Source organism: Podarcis bocagei (genome assembly GCF_964188305.1).
Source record: "Podarcis bocagei genome assembly, chromosome: 9".
In the NCBI taxonomy this organism is placed as follows: Eukaryota; Metazoa; Chordata; class Lepidosauria; order Squamata; family Lacertidae; genus Podarcis; species Podarcis bocagei.
In genome coordinates this window covers 5,585,759-5,611,336 of record NC_138134.1, presented here as the reverse complement: position 1 = coordinate 5,611,336, position 25,578 = coordinate 5,585,759, and the positions used below count along the sequence as shown (strand labels likewise).

Genomic DNA, 25,578 nt, shown 5'->3' with positions numbered 1-25,578 from the left:
AAAGTATTAACTCATACATTGATTCCCTTTACAAATAATAAATATATGTAAGAATAAAAGTGTTCTCCACCTGTGAGTTCCATGGTTATTGAGAATAAAGGGTCTATAATGTTTTAGATCAACCAAACATTTGCATATACTGATGACATTGAGTGACTGTGTGCCTCAATGTTTATTTAAGAAATAAAATTATGCCATATAGCAAAAAAGAAAAAAAAGGGAAAGGTCATTCAAGCTCTGCCCTTTAGATACTTCCAGCTTATGAGATATCATTTCAAGGGGGCAAGTTGCTAAACCCTAGAGTAAAAGCAATCCAAATTCTTGAGATTGAAGGTCTTCTAGGTTTTGGCAACAGAGCCCTGGGCTGCTGTTGATGAAAGATAAGCTCTTTGCTTTTCAAAACCCATTCTGTTTCCATATACAGTTTCAGAAGTGCCAGGTGGAAAGATGGAGTAATAGTTTGTTTAGTTATCAAATAGATCTTTGTACTTTCGTCCATCCAGGCTGTTATGCTACGTGGTTTACATTTTTTATTCTTTCTTTTCCAACTTTTTGTTATGTCTGCACTTTTCTTTAAACAAATCAATAAAATATTAAATATACATATAATAAAAGAACTCTCTTTCATCTGAAGAAAACCTATTAGTTCTGGTTGAAAAAAAGTTATGCGCTACAGGTTTGTCATGAGGCCTGTTTTCCAAAACAAAGTGACCAAGAAAATAGGCTTTTTAGGTACACACAGGCCCCCCTTTCTCAACATGGTATGTTCCCAGGAAATCATTCGTTCCCATAAAATTGTTCATTAGGCAAGAATTCACATAACAAGTCAATGATTTCCATTATTTTCTATGGAAACATTTCTAATCCATGCTTTCTCTCCCCATGCATTCTGCCTGAAACAGCTTCAACCAATCAGCAAAAGCCAAATGAAGGAAAAACTGATTTGTTCAATTTCCACTCCTCCCTCCCTCCCTCCCTTCCCTGGTTTCTGCCCAAAATGACTGCTGCTGACTAGCAAGCCACAAACAAGTAAACAGGTCGGCCAACTCCAGCTGTTCGGATCTCTGAGTCAGCCGTTGGTGTAGAGAGGTTGGGGCATTAATTCCTTGTGTTTGGGTAACTGAAATTTCGGATAACTAGCTTTCCAGCAGAGGGACCTGTGTGTGTGTTGTATATCAGGTCCGTGTCAGAAGGGGAAGGCAACTCTTTGCAGCAATTGTTGTGCCCCTTTTCACAACAGCCCCCTCCATGCACATAATGTTTGCAAGTAAGCCCCACTCAGTGTATAAGTGTCAGCAATGGGGTTGGCAGGCAGACTTCTGCTGCCCACTCCATATTTCGACTTCAATTGGACTGCAATATGGATATTTCACATATTTGATTACAGCTTAATGTGCTGTTCTGAAAAATAGTGAGTGAATGAATGAAGGATGGGGCAGGACAGCCTTCCTCACCAGGGTCTAGGAGGCCCCTGTGATACCTTGAGAGAGAGCCTCCAGAGTCCTTGCACAACCCTCCCAGAGTCCCAGAGCTCTTTCCACGTTGCCTTCCAGGCTCTGGGAAGCTCCTGCGTGATTTTGTGGGACTGTCCGATATCTCACAACATCTCAGGTGGCAGGCACCGTTCTGGGGGTCGTGCAATCCCCGAGGGAAGTAACACCTGCGTAAAAGTAACCCCCAGGGAAAGTAACTACCTGCTTGGTTAGTTTGTTCTGAAAGAGGGGCACTGTGGCAATACTAAATGCCACATCCTTTTGCTTAAACTTGTCCTGCCTTTCACTCTTCTATTGCAAAGCCAGTGCCAGTGGTACTTATGTGGCCACAGGGCCAGGCATTTCCCAGCTCCCACATATGCCTCGTGTAGGCTGAAGCCTTACCAATGGCATAAGCATGAGAGAAGGGCGGGGTGGATGGATCTCACCCAAAGGAGGGGGGAATTGTTGCGTAGAATCTCAAACATTTACAGTTGTATTCTCCTGATACGCCATTCACCTCGGTTCAGGAAAAGGAACCCTGAACTGAGAAGCCTTAGGGCTTACCCCAACCAAGCTAAAACCATGAAGACCTTCTCCAAAAAATTATTCAGCACTAAGTTACTAGTAGTTCATATATAACATAAGCAGCACACGGCCACATGGTCCTACCTCTTTTTTGTCATGAGCGGATATGTGGTTAAAATATTCACAGGCCTGCCAGAATAAAATATTTTCTTCACTAAATTCCTTCCGTAAAAATTCCTAGAAAAAGAAAAGTGATTCGTTGTCACTCAAAGATGGCCTGATTCAAAAGTAATTACAATATTCCAGAGACTGTTAGGTCTCAATTTCTTTACCTTTAAGTAACTTTTCCATAGAGGGGAGTCTGGGAGATAAGGACCAGACATGGTCCAATGATAGTTTTTCAATGAAACAATAATTTCCTGTACTCAAATGGCTTCACACTTTCATTAACTGATAGCCCACTTCACTCACTGAACAAAGAGTGGGGCTGACCTGTTGACTTTGCCTCCAACACTGAGCAGCCAGGCTAGCCCTGCCTACAACTTGTGCGCATTGAGCATAGCTGCTTATGCATAGGTGTTCCTCTTCAGGAGGCTTGTGATCAATGCATGGAAGTTGGCGGCTGGGGAGAGTCCGGCCGTGTGAAGTTGAGGGCATGGCCAGCAGTGCAGCCCGACTCAAGTTCTATTCATGGAGCCCCTTCATGTGATACACACATGGGTTCTGTAGACTTCACATTGCTGGAATTAGGATTCAATCTAAGATTTGCCCAGCAATCTCTTTAATTAGCCCCGCTGATTACAAGAAACTGCTCACAATACTCATTTTAAAGAATGCTGCACCCCTTTTCAAGCAATAATCGCTTTTCCTGAGGATTAAAATAAATAAATAAATGACCCCCCCCACATGGTCGCATGTAAGTGACAGTACAAGCTAATATGCAAGTCTTTAGAAAAAGCAGTCTTTTTCATGTTCATGGAGGAAGCTTGAAATTTCTAGTACAAATATAATTTAACTGGTATTTGCACACCACTATTTTTATCCTGGTAGAAAGAATTTTTGACAGGCTTCGTTTAGACTTTTGGAAACATAAAACGGGCCCAATGCAACAAAAATGAGTGTATTTAATGCAGGAGATTTTACATTGGAGTTAATTCTCTTTTTGAAATAAGCTAGATTTTATGCCCAATTTGTGTTGGCTACTTTTTGTCTACGTTAATACCAAAAAAGTTAGCATTTTGTCTCTTACTTACAGAGAAATATCTTACACCAACTGGGTCCTGCAGAAGCCGCTCAAATGAAACCGCCCAACTTGCAACTCTTCTTTCCCGATGTCGCCGGCAGCTCTGGACGCTGGGGAGGCTGGCATTGCTGCTCAGGCTATTATCACTGACACAATCTTTCAAATCTGTGTTATTTAGCTCTGTTGTGGGAAGAAATAACCAATTAATTTATCAGCAAATTACAAAAATGCAAACTTTTCAGAAAATAAATTTCAGCTACAATTTCTGCATTAAACTATTGTTCTGACATCACTGTTGAGAGCAGAATCTTGCAGAATCAGAACTGGGACCTGGCAAGCTCCTCTCTCACTTGTAACCTGTACAAAACAGACTATCCCTCCCCTCCAGTGAAGTAATGCAGACTTTTTCCAATTTGATTAGAGCCCAGGATGCATATGATCATCATAGGTTCAAGCACATCTTTGTGTCTACCATGTGGCTATCACTAAGCTGATGAAACCCAGCCCTATCTCACCGTTCTACTGGTACCAGGAGAAGCAATGAAAAGTGCTGAACCAGTGTCTGGAGGTCCAAGGGGTCTTCCTGGCTAGGAAAACCTATGCCTGGCTTGGGCTAGTGCAGCAGCTACATCCATTGCTGGACTGATAGATAATTTATTATTGCATTTTTCTTTTGTTTTTGTGTGTGTCAAAGTTATAGAATTGTTTTATTGTACAGTGGTGCCCCGCAAGACAAATGCCTTGCAAGACGGAAAACTCGCTAGACGAAAGAGTTTTCCATTTTGGAGGTGCTTCGCAAAACGAATTTCCTATGGGCTTGCTTCGCAAGACGGCAATGTCTTGCGAGTTCCTGCTGGTTTCCCCCCCCCCCTTTCTAAGCTGCTAAGCCGCTTATCAGCTGATCCGATCAGCAGACAAGCCGCTAAAAGCCGCTAATAGCGCTAATCCGCTAATCCGTCAATGGGCTTGCTTTGCAAGACGAAAAAACTGCTATATGAAGAGAATCACAGAACGGATTCTTTTCGTCTTGCGAGGCACCACTGTATTGTTTTCTATTTTACTGTGGCCTACTGGTGAAGGGCAGTACACGCAACTTGCAAGACACAGAGAAGGAGGGCTGGATGAAGTTATGGAAGACACACAAAAGTCAACCACCCACCTGTCACACCATGTGGACAAAGCGATAATTGCGCTCAGAGGGGGACGGGGGAATGGCGTGGTGCAAGGGGACCTTGCCCTCTACTGGGGTGAGGAGCCCTTTTCAGCTCAAGGGCTGCATTCTGCTTGGGGCAGCCTTCTAAGAGCAACATGCCAGCCGTGGGTGAGCCCTGATGCGAAAGTGGGTGGAGCAGTGGGTGTATTCTAATACAGTGGGCTAGTTTCCACACCCACAACATATCTCCACATCCTCTAGACAAGCAAAAGGCATTAATATAGGGTCTCTATTAATGACTTTAACAGTTGGAGTCGTACAGTTTTACTTTGCATTCCCACTCCAGCAGATGAAATTAAAGATCCCTCTGGTAAGTTATTAGCAATTTTATGCACACTGATAAACAAACCCTCTCTTTCTTGTTGTCCTCCTTGTTATAACATCTCCACAACTGTTACAAATAAAAATGCAAAGTGGGGAAATTGTAACTGAATGGAAAGGCAAATTCAAATAATTTTCCTATTTACCAATTTCTTGCTTTCATAAAAATACTACCAAAAATGGAACCTTTTAAAATAAAACGCTAACAATATTACTGATTGTAAGAGGTTTTTTTTTAAGTTTTAGTTTAATAATCATGCCAAAAATATTTAAGCAAAGAACCACCCTTTCAAAAGAAATATTTCCCATGCAACCATTTTTACAGTGAAACAGCACAATCCTATTCAGAATGCCTATATTTCTAAATGATCATCAGCATCACTGAAGGTATTACCTGGATAGAGCTGGTAAGAGCCACTGTAGTGCCATTTAACCAAATCCTTGAAACCATTCACTGAAAACCATCCTTCTGTATCCATTCCTAACACAGATCCATTCCCCTAGAGCACGCTTGATAGACGCTCTCTGAACAGTGTGGAACATTGTTCTTCTGCAACACCTCCCACTATATTACAACATCTTCTTCAAACAACTCTTCAACAAATTACCCATTTTTTACTTGAACGTCCATTTCCCCTTATAGCCACAAGAGATATCCTCAATATACTTGGCACAAAGCATTATAAAAAGCTGGATAAATAATTTAAAGAAAGGGCCTTCAACTGCTGTCGCTGAAGGAACATGAATTATTCACATTGTACTGGCATTGCAAGTAACGGCAGCTGATTTGGACAGCAAAGAACTGAAACACAACGTACACCTCCATGCTCCTCAAAAGACTTTTCCTGCTAGCCATTACAAGGGGAGCAGGGAGAGAAATGGTTGGGTTTGTTCTGGGTGTTCTGTTGCCTGCACTTTGACCACTGTCCTACTCATTCTTAAAGGTCCATTTCATGGTTTCCAGGAGGAAGATTATGTCACAGGACACTCCAGCTGCTCCAACCTGGTCTCCCTGCTATTCCTTGCCCTTTTGTTCTTTTAAACTCAGTTCAGTCAGGGATCCTGGTGCAGGGACACTGCCACTTTGACTTCCCAGGGCAGGGCGGGGCGGGGACTCAGCAGCACGTTTCTGTTTTGCCTCAGGCGGTGAAACAGGATGCGCTGCCCCCGGTCTAGTGGCATGGACATGGCCCCTTTCACTTTACTGGGACAGGTAACACTAACACTCCTTTCCTTCTCTGCCCATGCCCTTCCCCCCCTTCCCTTTCTAAGTTTAGCCATGGTTCTGCTAGCAGGATGTCTTTATCCAATAACCCAAAATACAAAATCACAGCCTCAGTAAAACCAATTACAAAGAGTGGTGAACTAAGATTAACTGGCAATCAAAACAGGTTTGAAAGAGAAACAACAATTTTTGTCCCCTTCTCAGTGATACAGATAAAAGTCTCTCCAAGAAAAAGACTCAGCGGGGGCCTCTAAAAACCGGCCTGGAAAGAGCTGCAGTCCTGATAGTAACTACAGAAAAAGAAGACGTGAGTGATCATTGCCAACATCTATCTCTAAAAGGATCTCTAGCATATTTCCTATCTACGAGCTATGAAGGTAAAACATTAAGAAAGGCCAATGAAACAGCTCCTCTATACTTAGATATTGATAAAATTGTAAATAAGCTTTACAATCACTAAAGGCATACCAAGGAAGGCAGAGTACACCTCACAGGCTTCAGCATGTACAAATTTTGCAACTTGAGTATACCTGTCTCTCTCTTCCTGTTCTCTTTTCCCTTTGCACTGAGTCGGTTAGATAGTCTGGCTACATGGACAGGGACTGTATTGTTTATTAACTTTATGGTGCTTTATAAATTATTAGTATTAGCAGCAGTAGTAATACAGGAGGAGCACTACTCTGTCAGTCTCCAGGCACTGATAGTGCCTTTAATGCAAATCCTATTTGGGCATTTTAGGTATGATTAACAAGAAGACAGGGCATCATCTGGATGAGTAATCAGGAAGAACAGATGCCTTGATATGAGATTGGCCCATTGTACAACTAGATTTTCCAGGATCACGCCCTCCTGAAGGGAGCGCCTGGCAAACCTGGACCGGGCTGGAGGATGTACACATTCTTAGTGAACCACAACAAACACAGATCAGCATTATACTCAATAAACTCCACTGAGACATTAATATTAGGTCTCTTTTCCAAACAAATACGACTAGCCATTATGTTGATTTTATTCCTTTATCTTTATCTTTTTGTTAGCCGGTTTGAAGGTAGTTTTTGTTGTTGTTTTACAACATGGGTAGACAACCTAAGGCCCGAGGGACGGATCTGTCCCAATTGCCTTCTAAATCCAGCCCGGGAATGGTCCGGGAATCAGCGTGTTTTTACATGAGTAGAATGTGTCCTTTTATTTAAAATGCATCTCTGGGTTATTTGTGGGGCATAGGAATTCATTCATTTTTTTTTTTCCAAAATATAGTCTGGCCCCCCACAAGGCCTGAGGGACAGTGGACCGGCCCCCTGCTGAAAAAGTTTGCTGACTCCTGATTTACAATCAAGTGGTATACAATTTTTATAAAATAAGGCTGCTAAAATTATCATCCAATGCCACAGTGCCAAATTAAGAAACATCAAATATTTTCACATATTAATGCTTACCTCCATCAGACACGGCTGCACACTGCAAAGAGAGAGGGAGAAACAGCAGTTACACAAAAACTGCCATAGATAATGAGCATTGTTCAGTTATCAAAAGTATATGAACCAGACTTTTGTTCCAAATTCACTGATAATTTTGAGCCAACCATTGCAACCCCTTCAGGGCAATTTCATTCTCCCCACCAATGTCAACAAACGTGTTCCCACTGGCTATAAAGGGAATAAGATCAACTATGGGTTGTGGATTAGTAACATTATTTGTATGTAAGGGTTTGAATCTATTCCCAAGGGTGATCAGTAGTCTTTGATTTCTCTATAATGCACAGTTAAGATAACCCAAAGGTTTCTTTTGTTCCTGTTTTGGTTTTACTGCAGACATTCAGGCCCTGCTCAAACTGAAGAGTTTATGAATTTAACATCTTAAATTGCTGCTTCTCCTACGCTCCATGTGGAACACAGGGTTTATAAAATCTTACAGGGTCCAGAATGTTTAGAAACCAAAGAGATTTTGTCCATATACAATTTAGGCTCAAAATATAAATTTGTTTCTTTCTGGCTTCTGTGTGGATTGCACTGAATATTTTTATTTATTTATTTTGCCAAATAAATAACCAGCATCAGGAGTCTTAACACAATTAATCACTGGTAATTTTTTTTCATACCATGATTCAAAATACAACCATCTTGCTTTCCAAGCCTATTCACAGCTTCTTAAAATACCTTTGTTCTGTAACTCAGTGGAAAATGTTGCCTCCCAGCAGAATTTATTATTTATCAGACTTACAGCTTCTGTCATCCCAAAGCCTTGAGGCAGGGAGCTAAACTAAATTATCCAACCATTCTTCCCCTCTTTCTATTACCAAAATGCATATGAGGAAACAAAACTCCAAATAATTTAAGCTGGCATGTCTGGAAAAGAATTCCAAACCTACGTGTCAGCCACTGATGGGGGAGGTCCTATCTCCATATTGTGAAGGGATAAGGGCAGACCAGCTCCCCAAACTGTGGTTTAGCTACCCCTTCTTTAGACCTTTCCCCCACTCCTTACAAAGGGGGAGTGAACAATTTCAGATTGTAGTGCAGCTGTGATTAAGCAGCCTCTCCTCACCCTAGCTAAAGGTAGCACTGCAAGCCATTCTTCTTATTTGGCAGTGAATGTGAAGCAGGACTGCTCTCTCCTGACATTGAGTTTAGTCCAGGTTTCTCTTACCTGCATGATATCAACATTCCGTAGAACCTGGAAACTTACAGAGCAATTTTTTTAAAGAAAATAAATGTGTGTTTTTAAAGCAACTTTCTTTTTAAAATTTACAAACCTATATACCCGTACTTTTTGCTCTATAAGACTCACTTTTTCCCTCCTAAAAAGTAAGAGGAAATGTGTGTGCGTCTTATGGAGTGAATGCAGGCTGCGCAGCTTCTGAGATTCAGAATATTTTTTTCCTTGTTTTCCTCCTCCAAAAACTAGGTGCATCTTGTGGTCTGGTGCGTCTTATAGAGCGAAAAATACGGTAATTCTGTGTATCAAGTGAGTCCCTTGAGAAATGTAGCAATCACTACATTAGTTTCTGGATGTCCTTGTTTTGCTTCCAAGTTCACTATTAGATGGAATAAAACTTCCACTTTACTCACAGAGTGATCCAAAGATATTTACATTAAAAGCAATTAAAAACAACCTTTCATACTATGCACAGCAGCACCATGTGGAAAACTTATCAGAACTGCAGATTGGAATATTTAGCATAAAACTGAAATTAGATTTTCCGTTATAAAAGATTAAAGTGATGAAGGATTTTAAATTTTTTTGGTAGTAAGTTCCTCATTAGTTTCCCCCCAACTTAACACAATTGGTTTAATAAAGGGATTTTGACTTTTTCAGTCTAGGTTTTTTTTGGGGGGGTGGGGGCAGCTAGGTACAGTGGTACCTTGGGTTAAGAACTTAATTCGTTCTGGAGGTCCGTTCTCAACCTGAAACTGTTCTTAACCTGAAGCACCACTTTAGCTAATGGGCTCTCCTGCTGCCGCTGCGCTGCACAATTTCTGTTCTTATTCTGAAGCAAAGTTCTTAACCTGAGGTAATATTTCTGGGTTAGCGGAATCTGTAACCTGAAGCGTATGTAACCTGAGGTACCACTGTACTAACATCATCAGCTTTGGAATTACTTTGGGCTATTATTAATTGACCTTCACCCCCAGAAGTGCACTCCATTGCCTTTTGAGACAGATGGATGCCAACAATCATGGTTTTTAAAGTACTGAACTTTTGCGAATGGTTGCATGGCCATCTGCCATGGATGCTGTAGCTGAGATTCCTGAACTTCAGGGGGTGGACTACATGATCCTTGGGGTCCCTTCCAAACTCTACAATTCTACGATTCTATGACTACTGGATTGCCTATGGGATATGTATTTGTGGGAAATGAAAGGTATGTAAATAAACTGACTATGGTTCTTTTTTTACCCATTTCTTTGTGTAGGCTTTTTATTTCTAAAGACTGACTGTAGACAAATGCCTGTCACATCCTGTTCTCGTTGCTTCCAGCATGCAGATGGTTGAACTGTAAACCAACCAGCAACTGCCACAGTTTAGGGCCAAGTAATGAACTGTTAGTTTAGACAATAAACCTTTTTTTTAAAAAAATGCAGAACATTATGATAGCCTAGATCTTCCCCCATCCCTGCCAATTTATTAATCTTTTCAACACACTTTCTCAGTTCCAGTAACTCCACAGGAATATTGACTGGCACAATAACAATTCTTAAAAAAAAATCTAGGGAGATGTGTGACAGCTACTTAAGTCTTCCCTACCTCTTATTCTCAGTATTTGCTTATTTACAGGAATGTAATCAAATAAATCATTTGCAACAGTCGAGTGTTTCAACCCTAAACAAGATCCCTACTTCACACAATCACAGATTATTTATGTATGTTAAGTGTTTGCCTGCTTGAGGATCACAGTCATAGTTGCTTCCATTCACAAATCTGGCATTTGACTGCATATGAAACATTTATAAAACAGTTTAGAAAAAGATTAGGATATTTAGAATTGATCTCTAAAGCAGACACAATCCACCTGCCACTTTGATACTCAAATCCCAGACTACTGAAGGGAAGCAATTTTGATCATGATTCCCAAGCCGGGAAATGACCCTTAATATACAAAATTGTATAGATCTATTTGCCTCCTTAAGATGTATCATAAGATTATTCCCTAAAAGATATTTTCTTTTCTATTGTCTCTTTTTTTGCTGATAAGCAATTTAAAAGGGTACCCCTCATAAATGCCTTAGGGGCCTCGCAAATTATTTCAATGGTAGGAACTGATTCAGTATTACTGTCCAAATATTACAGCCATTTCTTTATTAAGCAGAAGAAACTTGTTTAGGTGATGTCAGGGAACTGACATCGGAGCTAGAGGCGGAGGGAAGGCTCTCAAATGATGCTGGAGAAGGGCCCAGCAGGGAGAGAGGCAGCTCCGCAGATGGGGAAGCAAATCAGCGCAACACCAGGGATATAGAGGGGCTGATGGGGGAATCGGCGAGAGGGCTCCAGGACTCTTCACCGGACACCAGCGGGGAGAGCACGGGTCCTCCGCTACCCACGCCCACCCTGCACAGAAGACTTCCGCGCAGAGAGAGTAGGAGGAGACTGGGTGTCAAACAACTTTTATGTTGGAAAAGATTTAAGAAACGCCCACTGACGGATTCTGCTAGCGACTGAGGCAGCCACGAAGTGAAGGGCTGCCCAGACTGAAAGGTTTAGCAAGGCAACAAAGCCTGGAGAGGCGGCAACTTATGCACGAGCAACCCATACACATTACAGTTGACAATATTCCTAGTATCATTATATCTAGCAAAATTTAATTCTAAACTTGGGGCCTGCTTTGCATAGGTCTGTGCAGCAACATGAGAAGCCATTGCTTTGTCAGTCATCTTTGCAGAAAAGTGTGTGTTGGTGGGGAACCAATATTTAATATTTAACCTGCATAGCATTACCTGATCCAGAAGGAAGACACAGAGCTGTGTGTCAACAGCATGCTCATGACACTGTGCCCCCAAACCCTAATGACCACACCCAACACCTCCATATAGATGTTACAAAGCAGGGAGGACAGGATGGAGCCCTGCAGGATCTCACCACACAAATGCTATGGGGTTGAAGTGAAGTCCCTCCCCATAACAATGTACCCTCAGATCTTAACCAAGGAAGGTGACATGGCTGATGGAATTAAAAGCTGCTGAGAGAATGGGGAAAATTAACAGGGTCCAGATCCCCTGTGCCTCTTGATCTGGGTGACCAAATGAGTTAACCCAGGCTTGAAGCCAGATTGAAATGGGCCTTGTACTAAACCACTTCCAAGTATTAAATCTGCTTCCCCAGCGAGTCATCAGTTTTTATTACAAGCTGATGGAGAAAATAGCTATTACCAAAATTAGAAGCATGTATACAACATAGTCATATGGTTTCCAAACTCCTATTTTATAAACAAATAGTGAGCCCTCTAGTGTATCTAGCACAGTGTAGCCTACCATATTAATTATAAAAGTTACTTCCTTCCCTGAAGTATAAAGGAAAAGGTAAAGGGACCCCTGACCATTAGGTCCAGTCGCGGACGACTCTGGGGTTGCAGCGCTCATCTCACTTTATTGGCCGAGGGAGCCAGCGTACAGCTTCCGGGTCATGTGGCCAGCGTGACTAAGCCGCTTCTGGCGAACCAGAGCAGCGCACAGAAACGCCGTTTACCTTCCCGCCGGAGCAGTACCTATTTATCTATTTGCACTTTAACGTGCTTTCGAACTGCTAGGTTAGCAGGAGCAGGGACCGAGCAACGGGAGCTCATCCCGTTGCAGGGATTTGAACTGCCAACCTTCTGATCGGCAAGTCCTAGGCTCTGTGGTTTAACCCACAGCGCCACCTTCCCTTCCCTGAAGTATACCATGTGTCAAATTAAGATCTCCATTTTCTTGTCTCATGAATCTACCACATTTTACTCTTTTACCTTGATTAATGAACAGTACGATCCTACACTTGTCAACTTAGAAGCAAGTCCCAAAGAGTTCATCAGAGCTTTACTTCCAGATAAATGCATATGGAATTGTAGCCAAAAATCAGTATTATAGACAAGAAGAAAAATAAATGATGTTCAAACTATGTTGCACTCTTAGTGATAGAAAGCTCTTCTTATTGGGGATAATTTTTAAAGACACCCTGAAGATACCTGGCCAATGCCTGCTCCTCCGCCTCTCCCCTCCTTAAGATTTTGCCATCTTCTTCAATGCTATAATTGAATCTATTTGCTCTGACACCCCTCTCTCCTCCCTCTTCCAGATCTCCCTCCTTCAGAACTCTTTTTCTCGTTGTTTAACTTTGACCCTTGAACTACAACCACTTGCTGGCTGCAATGAGGGTGTGTGTGTGTGTGTGTGTGTGTGTGGAATGTACTGTACAAAAGGTAAAAAAATCACATCTGTTGACTTGTGTTTCCTGGAAGGTTACTCTCAAGTTAATACATTCCTTGAGCTACTTTACTTGGACCTTCACTATTCTCTCTATATTTAGTGTCCCTGGAAAACAGCTTCACATCCTATGGCTTTCAATACTACCAAAGATACTGACAACCTTGGAATTATTATCTCTGAGGATAGGTTATTGTTTTAAATGTTTTTCATTGTTTCTACATTCTTTAGACATGTTTTTACCTCTACTATATTGTTTTACCAATTTGTTGATTGCTACTCTGGGCTCCTTTGGGAGGAAGGACAGGACAGAAATAAAATCAACAAATAAAACAGTAGTTTATATGCTGATGAAATCCTGTTCTACTTCTGAACCAGTCTTGCATCTCCAAGCGCTTCTCTAATATTTCCCCTTGTATGCTTTATGGTTCTCTCAAGCTTAGAATGTCCAAAAACAGTATTTTCACCTTTTTTATTTGTATGCATTTTCTTAATTTATGCCTTCGACATTTGAGTCAAGGCAATTTATGAACATATAAAAACCGCTAAAATAGTTTTTAAAATGGTACAAAAAATAGCAAGGCAGGTTTAAAAATAATACAAAATGAGCAGAGGCACCTTCTCATGAAACTGGAGAAGCCTGTTGAAATAAAAATGTCTTCCGTTGTTTCTAGAAAGTAAAAATAGTGGGTGCCTGTGCAATAGCTCAACAAGAATGGTGTTCTACGGAACAGAGGCAGCCACACTAATAGCCTTGCCCAAGTTAGTGTGGGGATGTACTTGAAGGAGAAACTCTTCTGCAGAATGCAGCAACTGACTGGGTATACAAGCAATAAGGCACTCTCTGAAGTACGTAACCTAGTCCTCATTTGTGTAAAGCCTTAATACTACAAAAACTTGAACATGGCCGGGTAGCACATTGGAAGCCACTGCAAATCCTTCAAACAAAGCGTTATATGCTGGTGATAGACAGTCCCCCACCCCGCCAGCCATCTAACCACTGTTGGTTGGGGTTGGGGAAAGTTGCAGCTTCCAGGCCAACCCCAAGGGTAGCCCCCCCCCCATAAAGGTAAAGGTAAATGGACCCCTGACCATTAGGTCCAGTCATGACCGACTCTGGGGTTGCGGTGCTCATATTGCTTTATTGGCCGAGGGTACAGCTTCCGGGTCATGTGGCCAGCATAACTAAGTGCACGGAAATACCTTCCCGCCGGAGCGGTACCTATTTATCTACTTGCACTTTGACGTGGTTTCGAACTGCTAGGTTGGCAGGAGCAGGGACCAAGCAGTGGGAGCTCACCCTGTTGCGGGGATTCGAACCGCCGACCTTCTGATCGGCAAGTCCTAGGCTCTGTGGTTTAACCCACAGCGCCACCCGCATCCCTTCTCCCCCCCATACTTCTCCTTTAATCCCTATACAGTGGTACCTCTGGTTGCAAACGGGATCCGTTCCGGAGCCCCGTTCGCAACCTGAGCAGAACGCAACCCGTGTCTGCGCGTCGCTATTCACCGCTTCTGCGCATGCATGTGACGTCATTTTGAGTGTCTGCGCATGCGACGAAACCTGGAAGTAATCCTTTCCGGTACTTCCGGGTCGCCACGGGACGCAACCTGAAAAGATTTAACCCGAAGCATCTTTAACCCAAGGTATGACTGTACTGGCTTCCAGCCATTCCAGGCCCCTGAACTAGCCAGAACCTCTAGTCTCTCACCTGCTCCCATCTCCTTCCTCTTGTATCCTGGCACACACCTACCTGTGTCTTTCACTTTTTAAACACCCTCACCAACCATCAGAAGGTTTCCTACTCCCTGCAACGACAGCTGCTTTCTCCATTGCTGCCCCTTCTGCCTGAAATTGCTTCCCAGAAAGTTTCAGAGACTAGCTTCTTTCTTTACTTCAAGTCCCTCCTCAAAACTCATGTTTTTCATGAAGCCTGTGGGACAACCCTCAGACCCTAACCCTACTGTAACTAAACCTCAGTAGGTGCAGCTGAAGTAATTGCATATTCTTCCCATTTACCCTGATATCCTTTCCCCTGTTGTACTCTTTGTGTCTAATTTTTAGATTGTAAAGTGTCATGCCTACAACAACAACGCATATGAGAAACAACCTGAATGGTATATAAATGATTGCTGTTATCACACAGCAGATACGCCTGTTCTGCTGCTGAGATCTAGAGTGTTTCATGTGATGTTCTGTACTGGGACTTTTCAACTCTCCCCATCTGGCAACAGCCCCTCACCCTCTGAAAGCTCTCCTGGCAGATTAAGGGGCTCCCTTCCGTGAAGCACCCTCTCTCGTGTCTTCCTGGTTTCTGGTCAATGTTTCTATTTTGCAAATTATATTTTTGCAAACACAGAGATTATGCATATTCAATATTTTCATTTAAATTTAAAAATTCAAATGACACACAACCTCTCTGGACGTAAGTATGAAAATAAATATTATTTTAAAAACACTACCTAAACATAAAAATATAAGTATTACTATTATGAAATGAATGCCTTAAAAAGATGTATTTTACTTTCTGCATATTTTCATTCCCGGTTCCTGCCCCAGTTATCACTCATTCATTTTACTTTGATTTTTTTTTTAAAGAAAAGGACAGATATATATCAGACATTTCTTACAGAGGAAATTGAAGCAGGTTATTTTTAAAACACCAAAAAGTAACAAAGTAACTGTAATAAATCATAATTTCTGTTGTGCAGGAAGCTGATTCATCACAATTTAATAACATTCCTTTACTTCAGAATGATTTTTAAAATTATTTTCTTTCCACTTCTAAAATTGTCTACTTGCATAAAAACAATAAAGCAAGAAGAAGACAAAGATGATAGTCCTTTTCTTGCCATGTTAGAAAAATTATTACGAGACACTGGTGTCAAAAAAATTCAACTCAAATTTAAAAAAATAAAAGGTTTTTCCTCCAAAACAGAAATGCATTTGTGTGGTTTACTGCAAACAGACAAGAAGACATAAGCAATCTGTACCATTTATAGATGATTGTCAAATTTGCTTTTCATCTTGAAACATCTCTGATAAAGTTAATATTTACACACTAAAATTTGATGAGTAAAACAAAAAAACTTGTAAAACTGCTGCTATGTAGTTTCTTTCACATAACTCCCATAATCAACATTTGTTTTTTAAAATTATTTTTTCACAAAATACAATTTCAGCTATAAGTTTCAAAAGTCTTAATATGGAATAATAATAATCTATAATTCTGGTCTCTAATCTCCAATGCAAGACAGTCCCTTGTGACAAGCAATCATATTGCTTACCTGTTCATCGTAAGAAAAAGCAGTTATTTTTGCCAGAAGCACCTTTCCTAAATTCATCTTTACTTTAGATGGGGGAGCATTTCTTAAATAAAATAGGTTCTCAAGAGCTTAAGTGCACCATCCAATACTCCGCACTGCCTGTGCAAAATGCCTACAAAGTTTAAAGGCATTTCACATGTTCTATTTTACTCCCTTTATGTTACCAATAGCAACCAGCCACCGCAGAACGCTCCAGTTCATCATGGATCAGATTGTATCTCGGCTATCTCACAGAACAAGGATAGTTTGGAGAATTGGGGCTGTGGTATTTAACAAATCCTGTCTGTAGCAAATAACATGACACACTTTATTCAGTCTGAAATGGTGCGTTTGCAGAAGAACACTATAGTTAGGTCTGTGCATCTGCCATGGCTGCAAGAGTGCAAAAATGGGCAAGGTGTGGCAGTAGGTATAGAATTCAGCTTCCAGAGCATCTCAGATTTATATTTTTAAAAAGAGGTTTCCAGTCCTCATAGCTGCAAAGATAGCAAGGTTTGCTGAATCTCAGATACCTGCTGGGTAGCTGAATAATTGGTTTGGGGAGCAGCTTTGAAGTCTTTGTCCCTTCCACTACTGGAAAAAGGTAATATATCAGGATTATCGAAAATCAGTGTGTATGCGTATGTCGTATTAAATGCTCCTTAAAAACAGGTGGTGCAAAATTATACAGGAATGCAATAGTCTATTATCCGGGACCCTTTACCAAAACTAATAGCAAAAGTTGAAGACTGCTCTTCTGTGTAAAACAACAAACTGGGGACAGAACTAGATTTAATGTTTGAGATAAAGTATAATAAATGTGACACAGCAGAGTATGTATTTGTCATGAAGGTTTGCACAACCCCTGCCTGTCTACCAATACTGCCTGTCCATCAAAGACTCCATTGCTCAAAGGTGGGATAGGCATGTCTCAAGCATCCCCACTCTCCTTATATAATACTGTTTTTTCTTTAGTTATCTTTAGAGGCAGCAGTGTGCAGAAGTAACAGGATGTCCTGGGAGGTGTGCTGTCTTCCAGCTGCAAAGATTCACAATGTGACAGAGAAGTTGCCAAATCTTATCAAGTCCACTGACACCAACCCCTTCTTTTTGATTCATGTGGGTACAAACAATACTGCCAAACACAGCCTTTGACATATGAGACTCTGGCCAGGAGGCTGAAGGGCCTTGAGACACAGGTGTTTTTAAATCTCTCCTTTCTGTTGGAAGAGAGAGGAAAATACTGGAAGTAAACCACTGACTGCGCAGGCGGTGTTGTCAGGAAGGATTTGGCTTCTTAGACCATAGTTTCCGCTTCCTTGAGGAAGGACTTCTGGCAAGACATGGGTTGCACCTCACAGTGGTCGGCAAGAATGCGTTTGGAGAACGGGAAATCACAAAGGAAGAGTATATATGAGTAGCCAATAGTTGTAGGGAGAAGGTCAGGCGGGCCAAAGCTCAGAATGAACTCAGGCTTGCAAGAGAGGTTAAAAATAAAATTCTAAAAGCTTTCTTCAGTCATGTTCAAAGTAAGAGGAGGAACAAGCAAGTAGTAAATCCTCTATGTACAGAGGATATAGGTGAGAGTGACTTTAAATTTTTCCTTCAAAGGAACATCTTGAAGATCCATACACAAGCCAGGCACATAAGTTGAACCAGGCAAAGCTTACTCAAGGTGTCAGAGTAGCTTTGGGGTCCCACAATGTGACCCTTGTGAGCGCTATCTTCCCACAGACAACCTGAGCACTCTGAATTTTAATTTCTTTTTTTAAAAAATGAGTTTTTAGGATTACACCTTGAGGGTAATGTGGCAATGGGCAGGGACAGACCAGATGCTGGATTACCTAAACAGGAACTGCCTTGCTTCATTAATGCAATGGGATTTACGTCTAAGTAAGCATGGCGCTGTGGGTTAAACCACAGAGCCTAGGACTTGCAGATCAGAAGGTTGGTGGTTCGAATCCCTGTGACGGGGTGAGCTCCCGTTGCTCGGTCCCTGCTCCTGCCAACCTAGCAGTTCGAAAGCACGTCAAAGTGCAAGTAGATGAATAGGTCCCGCTCCGGTGGGAAGGTAAACGGCGTTTCTGTGTGCTGCTCTGGTTTGCCAGAAGCGGCTTAGTCATGCTGGCCACATGACCCGGAAGCTGTACACCACCTCCCTCGGCCAGTAAAGCGAGATGAGCGCCGCAACCCTAGAGTCGGTCATGACTGGACCTAATGGTCAGGGGCCCCTTTACCTTTAAGCATACTCCTGGTACCCTCTAAGGCGAGGGGTCCCCCCCCCCCTGAAATGGAGACTCAACAACTCCAGGAAAGAGGTAGATAGATACTGGTTTGGGGCAATTATTGGCAGATGTGAAAACAAAAACACACCCCCCCCCCCGGTTATGTTACAAGCAAATATAATTTTCAATGTTTTTCACAAAGAATCAAAGACAGTTCTATCAATGGGTTTCTGTCTCAAAAGACCCCCCTTCCCAGGGAAGCAAATAAGTTTGCTTTCTGCACTGCATATTATTTGTTCCAGCAGCATTAAATAACTAAAACAATAAATGAAGTAATGTAATAAGCGGCCTCAAGATTAAAATATTTTGCCTTGATCCTCTTTTCAGTTGTCAAAGCTCTGAACCCAATTTGGGTGCTAGAATCATAGAATTGTAGAGTTTGAAGAGACCCCAAGGATCATCTAGTCCAACCCCCTGCAATGCAGGAATCTCAGCTAAAGCATCCGTGACAGATGGCCATCCAACCTCTGATTTAGAAACCTCCAATGAAGGAGAGCCCACCACCTCCCGAGGGAAACCATTCTCCTGTTGAACAGCTCAGAAAGGTCTTCCCAATGTTTAGCCTCAATCAGCCTGAGCTGTGCTGAGCTGCAACTTTCTCCCCCTCCTTTCCCTTCTCTGCGTGCAAAGTTCCTCTGCCTAGTTTGTGTTCAGCACATGATTCACTGACACAACCCCATCCCCTTCAGACCAATTGACACTGATAAGGCTCATTACTTGGTGTCCAGGGTGGTTCTCATGCTGAACATCTGAGTCAGATGTTCAGCATGCAAGTCACCCTGGCTGATCCCAGCGGCTGCTGTGCTGGGAAGGGAAGAGGCTCACTCATGTAGCAAGCTGCACTATACCTAGGTCCGTCTTTACCCGGGGGTGCAAGTGGTGTGGGGCACCCGGGTGCCAAATTCTGGGGGGCACCTGGTGCCCGCTGCTGAAGCCGCTTAAGCTCTTAACTATCTAACTGTCATGAAATAATACATAATTTTGATCAAGCTAGAAAAACAAAATACATATATACCTAGGTATTATCGAAATGTACACCTACTGTTTCACTAAAGGACTTTCGACTTTGTGCGATCATTTACCAAAGATGCGCCGTGCCAGCGGTGGTGCTTATCATTCACAACGGCGGCGCTTGTCATTCACAACAGCACCGTGCACACGAAAGTAACTCTTACATCAAAATATTACGTTACATATTGCATTAAGCTGCTATGCGGCAGCGGGGTGAGCGGCACCTTTGACATGACTGATGTTTCTCCTAAGGAGGTGCCTAAACAATACTTTTTTTTTTTTAATGGTAAATTTTTACTAACACACACACACATATACATAAAATGTGTTAATGAATCAGAGCAATATCAATGCAGTAATTAAAACACCATCCACATGTTACGTGCTAAACAATACTTGTAAGTTTAAGTGTGGTGCTGTTGTATACTTAAGTATAAGTGTATTGTAAATAAATGAGCAAATAAAAAAGTTTGTTTCTTTTTCCTTCCTTCTTTCCTAAGCAAGAGATCAGGCTTAAGCGTGGTGTCTGACATAAGCATAATAAAAGTTAATTTGGGGGCTAAACTAATTGGCAGTGCTGGGGGGATCTTTGCACCCCGGCAGCGCATATACTAAAGACAGCGCTGACTATACCAGGCCAAACTATTTCTCCATTTAGTCTACTCTTACTGGCAGCGGCTGGCTCTCTAAGGATCTCAGGAAGAGAGAGAGGTCTTTTTCATTACTGGCCAGACAATCCTTTTCACTAGAGATGCAAAGGATCAAAGCAGGGACCTCCGGTATGCCAGGGATGTGCTCTGTCAAGGGGAGGTGGATGTTGGTGCAAATGGCTCCGGCTTCTGCACTTCTCACAAGCTTTTTACTGGGAAGCGTAAAGAGGGAGAGGGCAGCTGCTGCTCTACTCCTTCAAGGCCACATTGTCTCTCCACTCCACTCACAAATTCAGCCCATGAAGAAAAACACACCGGCAGAGCATAGCAGGTGCTAGGGGACAGGGTTGGAGTTCAAAACCTGTGGGTTTCTCAGAAGGAATACTGGACTGTCTGCTGTTCAGGACACTAAATTATAGGAACTCATGTTCTCTTCCAGCAAGGCAGTTCTTAAGTATGAATAGCCAGATCTGTTTAATCAAGGAATTTCTTAACTAGGACAGTTAGGGATGGAACCTCCATTTATGAAGGCCGTATATCTTGTGTTAGCAGCAGCTCCCAGCAGGAAGCAACAGAAGTTAGTGAAAATATGAAACACACCAAATACGTTAGTGTTATATACGGTATATGGGAATGGGAAGAATGCTGTATAAATATTCAAATTTAACTAATAGATTGACTAATCCTTCAATGATTAAGCTATTAAAGTTTCAATTAAGTTTCACTCTTAATAATAATCCTTTTAAAACTATGAGATCGTATAGCAAAAATATATTCTCCCTAGAGAATCTACTTCGAAGAAAAAACTGTATCAAAGCATTCAAATGTCACTCTTAAGAAAACTGAACATGTTTTTCAGGATATGGTTGAAACTTACAATACCAATAAAAAATATGCTATCCAATGCATGCTAGCACTGAAGCGAGTCCAATTCTACTCATAAGTTTGTAGCCACAAAGGATTTTTTAGAAGACAATTTTTTTGCGTATTAAAAATGTGCTTGTTTTATTTTCTTTACCAGTAAGAATAAGGATAGCCAAGAAATAGCCACAAAAATACGTAAGGTCTCTTTTAACAACCTGTTGAAGATAGATATGCCTACCAGTGAGTTGTGTGTGTGTGTGTGTGTGTGTGTGTGTTACTGGAATGTATGCCATTAACAATATAGCCAGGGCATATTGTTCCCCTTCCTTTTTTAATGACACAGAGCCTTTAGAATACTTCTCTGTGTTTCATTTAAGAAACATTAAACATTTTTAAAAACTGAAACATCCCCGTCTCAGACTTTATCTGAGTCATGAAAACCCCTAACGGGTAGGTCTACCAAATAAACATACACAGAACCATCAAACCATGCAGTCAAATTATTTTTATACATGAGGAGCTGCCATTGTTTAATGCATTTAATTATTCTTAGAAAAATGACAGTGCACAGTGTTGCATAAGTACCTACTGGAAAACCACTTTACTGCTGACTTACACAATAAAAGAATTAAATATAAAAATTATCAGTTAACATTAATAGAGGGGGGAAATCAACTGGAGAGAATGTAGACTTTTACAGGAACTATATGGAAGACCTTGCAACTGAAGGCTGTCCTTTAAGTCACTTTCTTGAGTTCCATATACACTATTAGATAAATGAAGCATACTTACGTGACTAAAGTTGCAAAGTTCCTCCATGTACAAGTTGTCCCTAAGGGACTTCTCTCTCATGTTAAGGAAAGTTTCCTACGAACACACATGCTTACTTCTCCTGTCCAGTAAAACAAATGAAACTAAGGTGCCTCTTCTTCCTTCCTTCGCAGTGGAGACCCACCCAGACTAAGCACCAGTTTGTGTATCTACCCATCAAAAGAAAAAGAAAAAAACAGCTTGCACTCAAGGCTTTAAATTGTTGCTGTGACTGTCTTTGCATAACAATGAACCCTCCACAGAGACTGCATACTAGTGGTTCATAGGTTCAGTGTGAACTGTATAGAAAAACTTTAAACTAGCTCTAAAATCAAACAGCAACTTTATACAGCTTGTTCCCATTTTCTCTGTTTCTCAGCATGTAGCTGCATGTTCAAGATTGCAATCACATGCAAGCCTATTATGCTATTTGCTTCATCCGACTTGTCTGTTCCTTGCTCCTTTGACTAAGCAAAAGAAGGTTACAGAATTCTTTTTCCTTGTGCAACAGGATTCTCATACATTTCAGTACCACACCCATTTATTTTAACTCGCAAGCCTATGAAGTACTAGGGATACGTCTATTATGTCATAGCATTAGTCAAACTCCAACCACAAAAAAGTCATTTGCGTCGCTAAAAATGACTACTTCTGAATATACTATATAAAAAATATATAGGATATTGCCACCCCAGTAATGAATTGTTCATTCTTTTAAAAGCTTGCTACATTTTGAAAATCACGCTTTTTGAGCTACATTCTATTCAGTGTTCACTTTTTGAAGACTAGTAGAGACTCTCCCCGCTTACACATACACACACACAATGATGAAGGCTAGGCATTGTCATGAAAGCAGGGATTTAGTTACAAGGCATCAAACCAAGAACCTAGGCAAATTTACAACACAAATTCCACATGTTCAGCATTATAAGAATATTTAGCATGCATGCATTAAATGGCCTCATTTGCGTGCCACTTGAAACCATAATGAAGCTTAATTATGGTTTAAAGGTGAATGTGCAGTGTACTGATGCAGAGGAAGAAAACTGCAGCCCCTTCACTCCTCCCCTATTCTTGTTTCTGAGGGTTCAGCCTTAGGATTATGTCTGAACCAGACTTCCATGGTTTGCCTTCCCCAAACAAGCCATAACCAGTAAGGCAAGAACAAAATATGGTTATAGCTCATGGCTTCTTTGGAGAGATATACCGTATTTTTCGCTCTATAAGACGCACCAGACTACAAGACGCACCTAGTTTTTGGAGGAGGAAAACAAGAAAAAAAATATTCTGAATCTCGGAAGCCAGAACAGCAAGAGGGATCGCTGCGTAGTGAAAGCAGCAATCCCTCTTGCTGTTCTGGCTTCTGGGATAGCTGCGTAGCCTCCATTCGCTCCATAAGACGCACACACATTTCCCCTTACTTTTTAGGAGGGAAAAAGTGAGTCTTATAGAGCAAAAAATACGGTAATTCCCGAGTCTGGGTCCAAACGCAACGCTAAGCCAAAGCAGGGCTCAACTCCTGGCAGCATCAGCAGTGGGAGCAGGGAGGGGTGACGTGACCCCCCAGGACATGGCACATTCATTTTTAAATCACAGTCAAGCTTAACAGTGGTTTAAAGTGATTTGTCAACCAGAACAGAGAAAAGCAACACGTTAATTTACTCTCGTTTGAGAACATATCTACTTTCCTTAGAGTACTGTTTAAGCAGCTTATCAATGCCTGTACACTCTCTCTTCACAGGAAACAGTGGAAGCTTAGTGTAATAAAATTACCTCAAGATCATCAAGTGAGCGAGTAACGCTGAATCTCTTTGTCCGTCCAAATGATCTTCGAGCAGAAGAGCGCTGCGGAAGCTGTCCTAAACCAGAAGTAGGTCCAAACTTTGTACACTAAATAAGCCAAGAAATATATTCATTCCTGATACAGCAAAATTTGTTTGACTTTATTATCCCCGTTGATGGCACTTAGTATTTACCGTATTTTTTGCTCTATAAGACTCACTTTTTCCTTCCTAAAAAGTAAGGGAAATGTGTGTGCGTCTTACGGAGTGAATGCAGGCTGCGCAACTATCCCAGAAGCCAGAACAGCAAGAGGGATCGCTGCTTTCGCTGCGCAGCGATCCCTTTTGCTGTTCTGGCTTCTGAGATTCAGAATATTTTTTTCCTTGTTTTCCTCCTCCAAAAACTAGGTGCGTCTTATGGTCTGGTGTGTCTTATAGAGCGAAAAATACGGTAGTTTAAAAAAGCAGGCTTAACAATAGTCATTTGTGGGACTATGTGCAGATTAGCAACTAAACAATGATATACTATTATTTATTTTACCGCCTAGATATGCTACACAGATGCTTGTGGTAACATGCTTGCTTTTTAAATTCTAATCAATGAAATAGATCTTGAACAAATTTTACTTTAGCTAGCAAGTGAAACCGAATAAAAAAGAGACCAGTGAATAATCCGATATACATAGAAAAGTGCACAAACTGAGGATAAGTGGCAGGAAGCATTAATACTGCAGGTTAAAATAAAGATGCTCTACCACCCATCTGCCTTCATCCCTATCCTTCTAGTGCAGTTCTGTTTACATAGGTGACATAGTTGCACTGCAGAGAACAGTATTAGGCGGAAGCAACCTTGACCTCATCTCATAGCCCAGGAGATACTTTCCCTGATCAGAGAACATCAACTATAATTCAATCCTTATTCCCTTTAATAAACCACAATGTTAGACACCAGACACCATCTTCAACTGTCTTCTGAATCACCCTTTTGTATCTTTGTTTTCTTACACTCCTCTGGACAGGCCTGGATTAACGCAACTGGAGGCCTGGGCCAGGAGACATTGGGAGGCCTGAATTTAATAGCATCTGCTCCTGAGAAACAAAACCCCATCCTCTCCTTTATCTACTCAATGGAAGCAGAACATTGCTGAAATTTGAGCATTCATGAAAATATTGTTTCTAAATTTATAAACTTTAGTAAGTTTAGAAAAGTATGGAATTAATGAAGACATTCACACAGAACATTCATAGGGGAATCTTAGCTATAACATCACACTATATGCAATAGTTTCTTTTGAGCATTTTTAGATGCCAACTTATCAATTATATCATTAAAATCAGTGAGTCGCAGTTTATCATTTTCTGTGCAGAGAATGCTTAGATCACACAACCAATCTTGGGCATAGCTGTCAACTTTCAGATTTGAAAATAAGGGATCAGCACCGTCGAAAATAAGGGATCAGCAGCCTCACCTGTCCTGGGGACAGTCTACGGGATATCTAACAATCCAGGATAGCAGCGGGAAGCAGCGGGAAATGGCGCTGGAATAAGGGAATTTCCCACAAAAAAAGGGAAGGTTGACAGCTATGATCTTGGGACATTGTTGACCATAGATCATGCTATATCCTTCTTAGTCTAGAAAATAATCTTTCATCAGTACAGTTTGTAATTGTTAAACACACGAACAACCTGAAAATTGTTTCCACATTTGGAAAACCTGTCCAAATTTTCTCCTGTAATATTATTTGATACATATATTGGTGGCTGAAACTTTCTTTTTCCACAGGGTAAGTTTGCACAGATGGAAGTGAAAGAGTTCATTGACTAGACTAAGGCAAACATCCTTTGGATACACTTCCAGCAATGCAATTGTGAATCTGTTTCTTGTTTGCATGCAGGTTCACAAAAAAAAAATAAAAAAAAAATTACCAGCTAATGTGAGCATTTGACTATGCTTTCTAGTTAAGCATGTTAGCATA

General features: G+C 41.3%; 1 protein-coding gene across 7 annotated transcripts in view; it reads right to left on the bottom strand.

The window, feature by feature from the left end:
- RGS12 (regulator of G protein signaling 12) overlaps positions 1-25,578 on the bottom strand; it is an 86,376-nt gene that overhangs the window by 40,285 nt on the left and 20,513 nt on the right. For 5 of the 7 annotated variants that reach the window (XM_081207592.1, XM_081207591.1, XM_081207590.1 and 2 more), the window contains 4 exons: positions 23,595-23,711; positions 7,439-7,460; positions 3,254-3,423; positions 2,145-2,237 (listed from right to left, as the gene is read on the bottom strand). In XM_081207592.1, the coding sequence (XP_081063718.1) occupies positions 2,145-2,237; positions 3,254-3,423; positions 7,439-7,460; positions 23,595-23,711 (402 nt within the window). Of the gene's footprint in view, positions 1-2,144; positions 2,238-3,253; positions 3,424-7,438; positions 7,461-16,183; positions 16,362-21,803; positions 22,299-23,594; positions 23,712-25,578 lie in introns of those variants that run through there. The other 2 variants (XM_081207593.1, XM_081207594.1) reach the window with 2 other exon arrangements.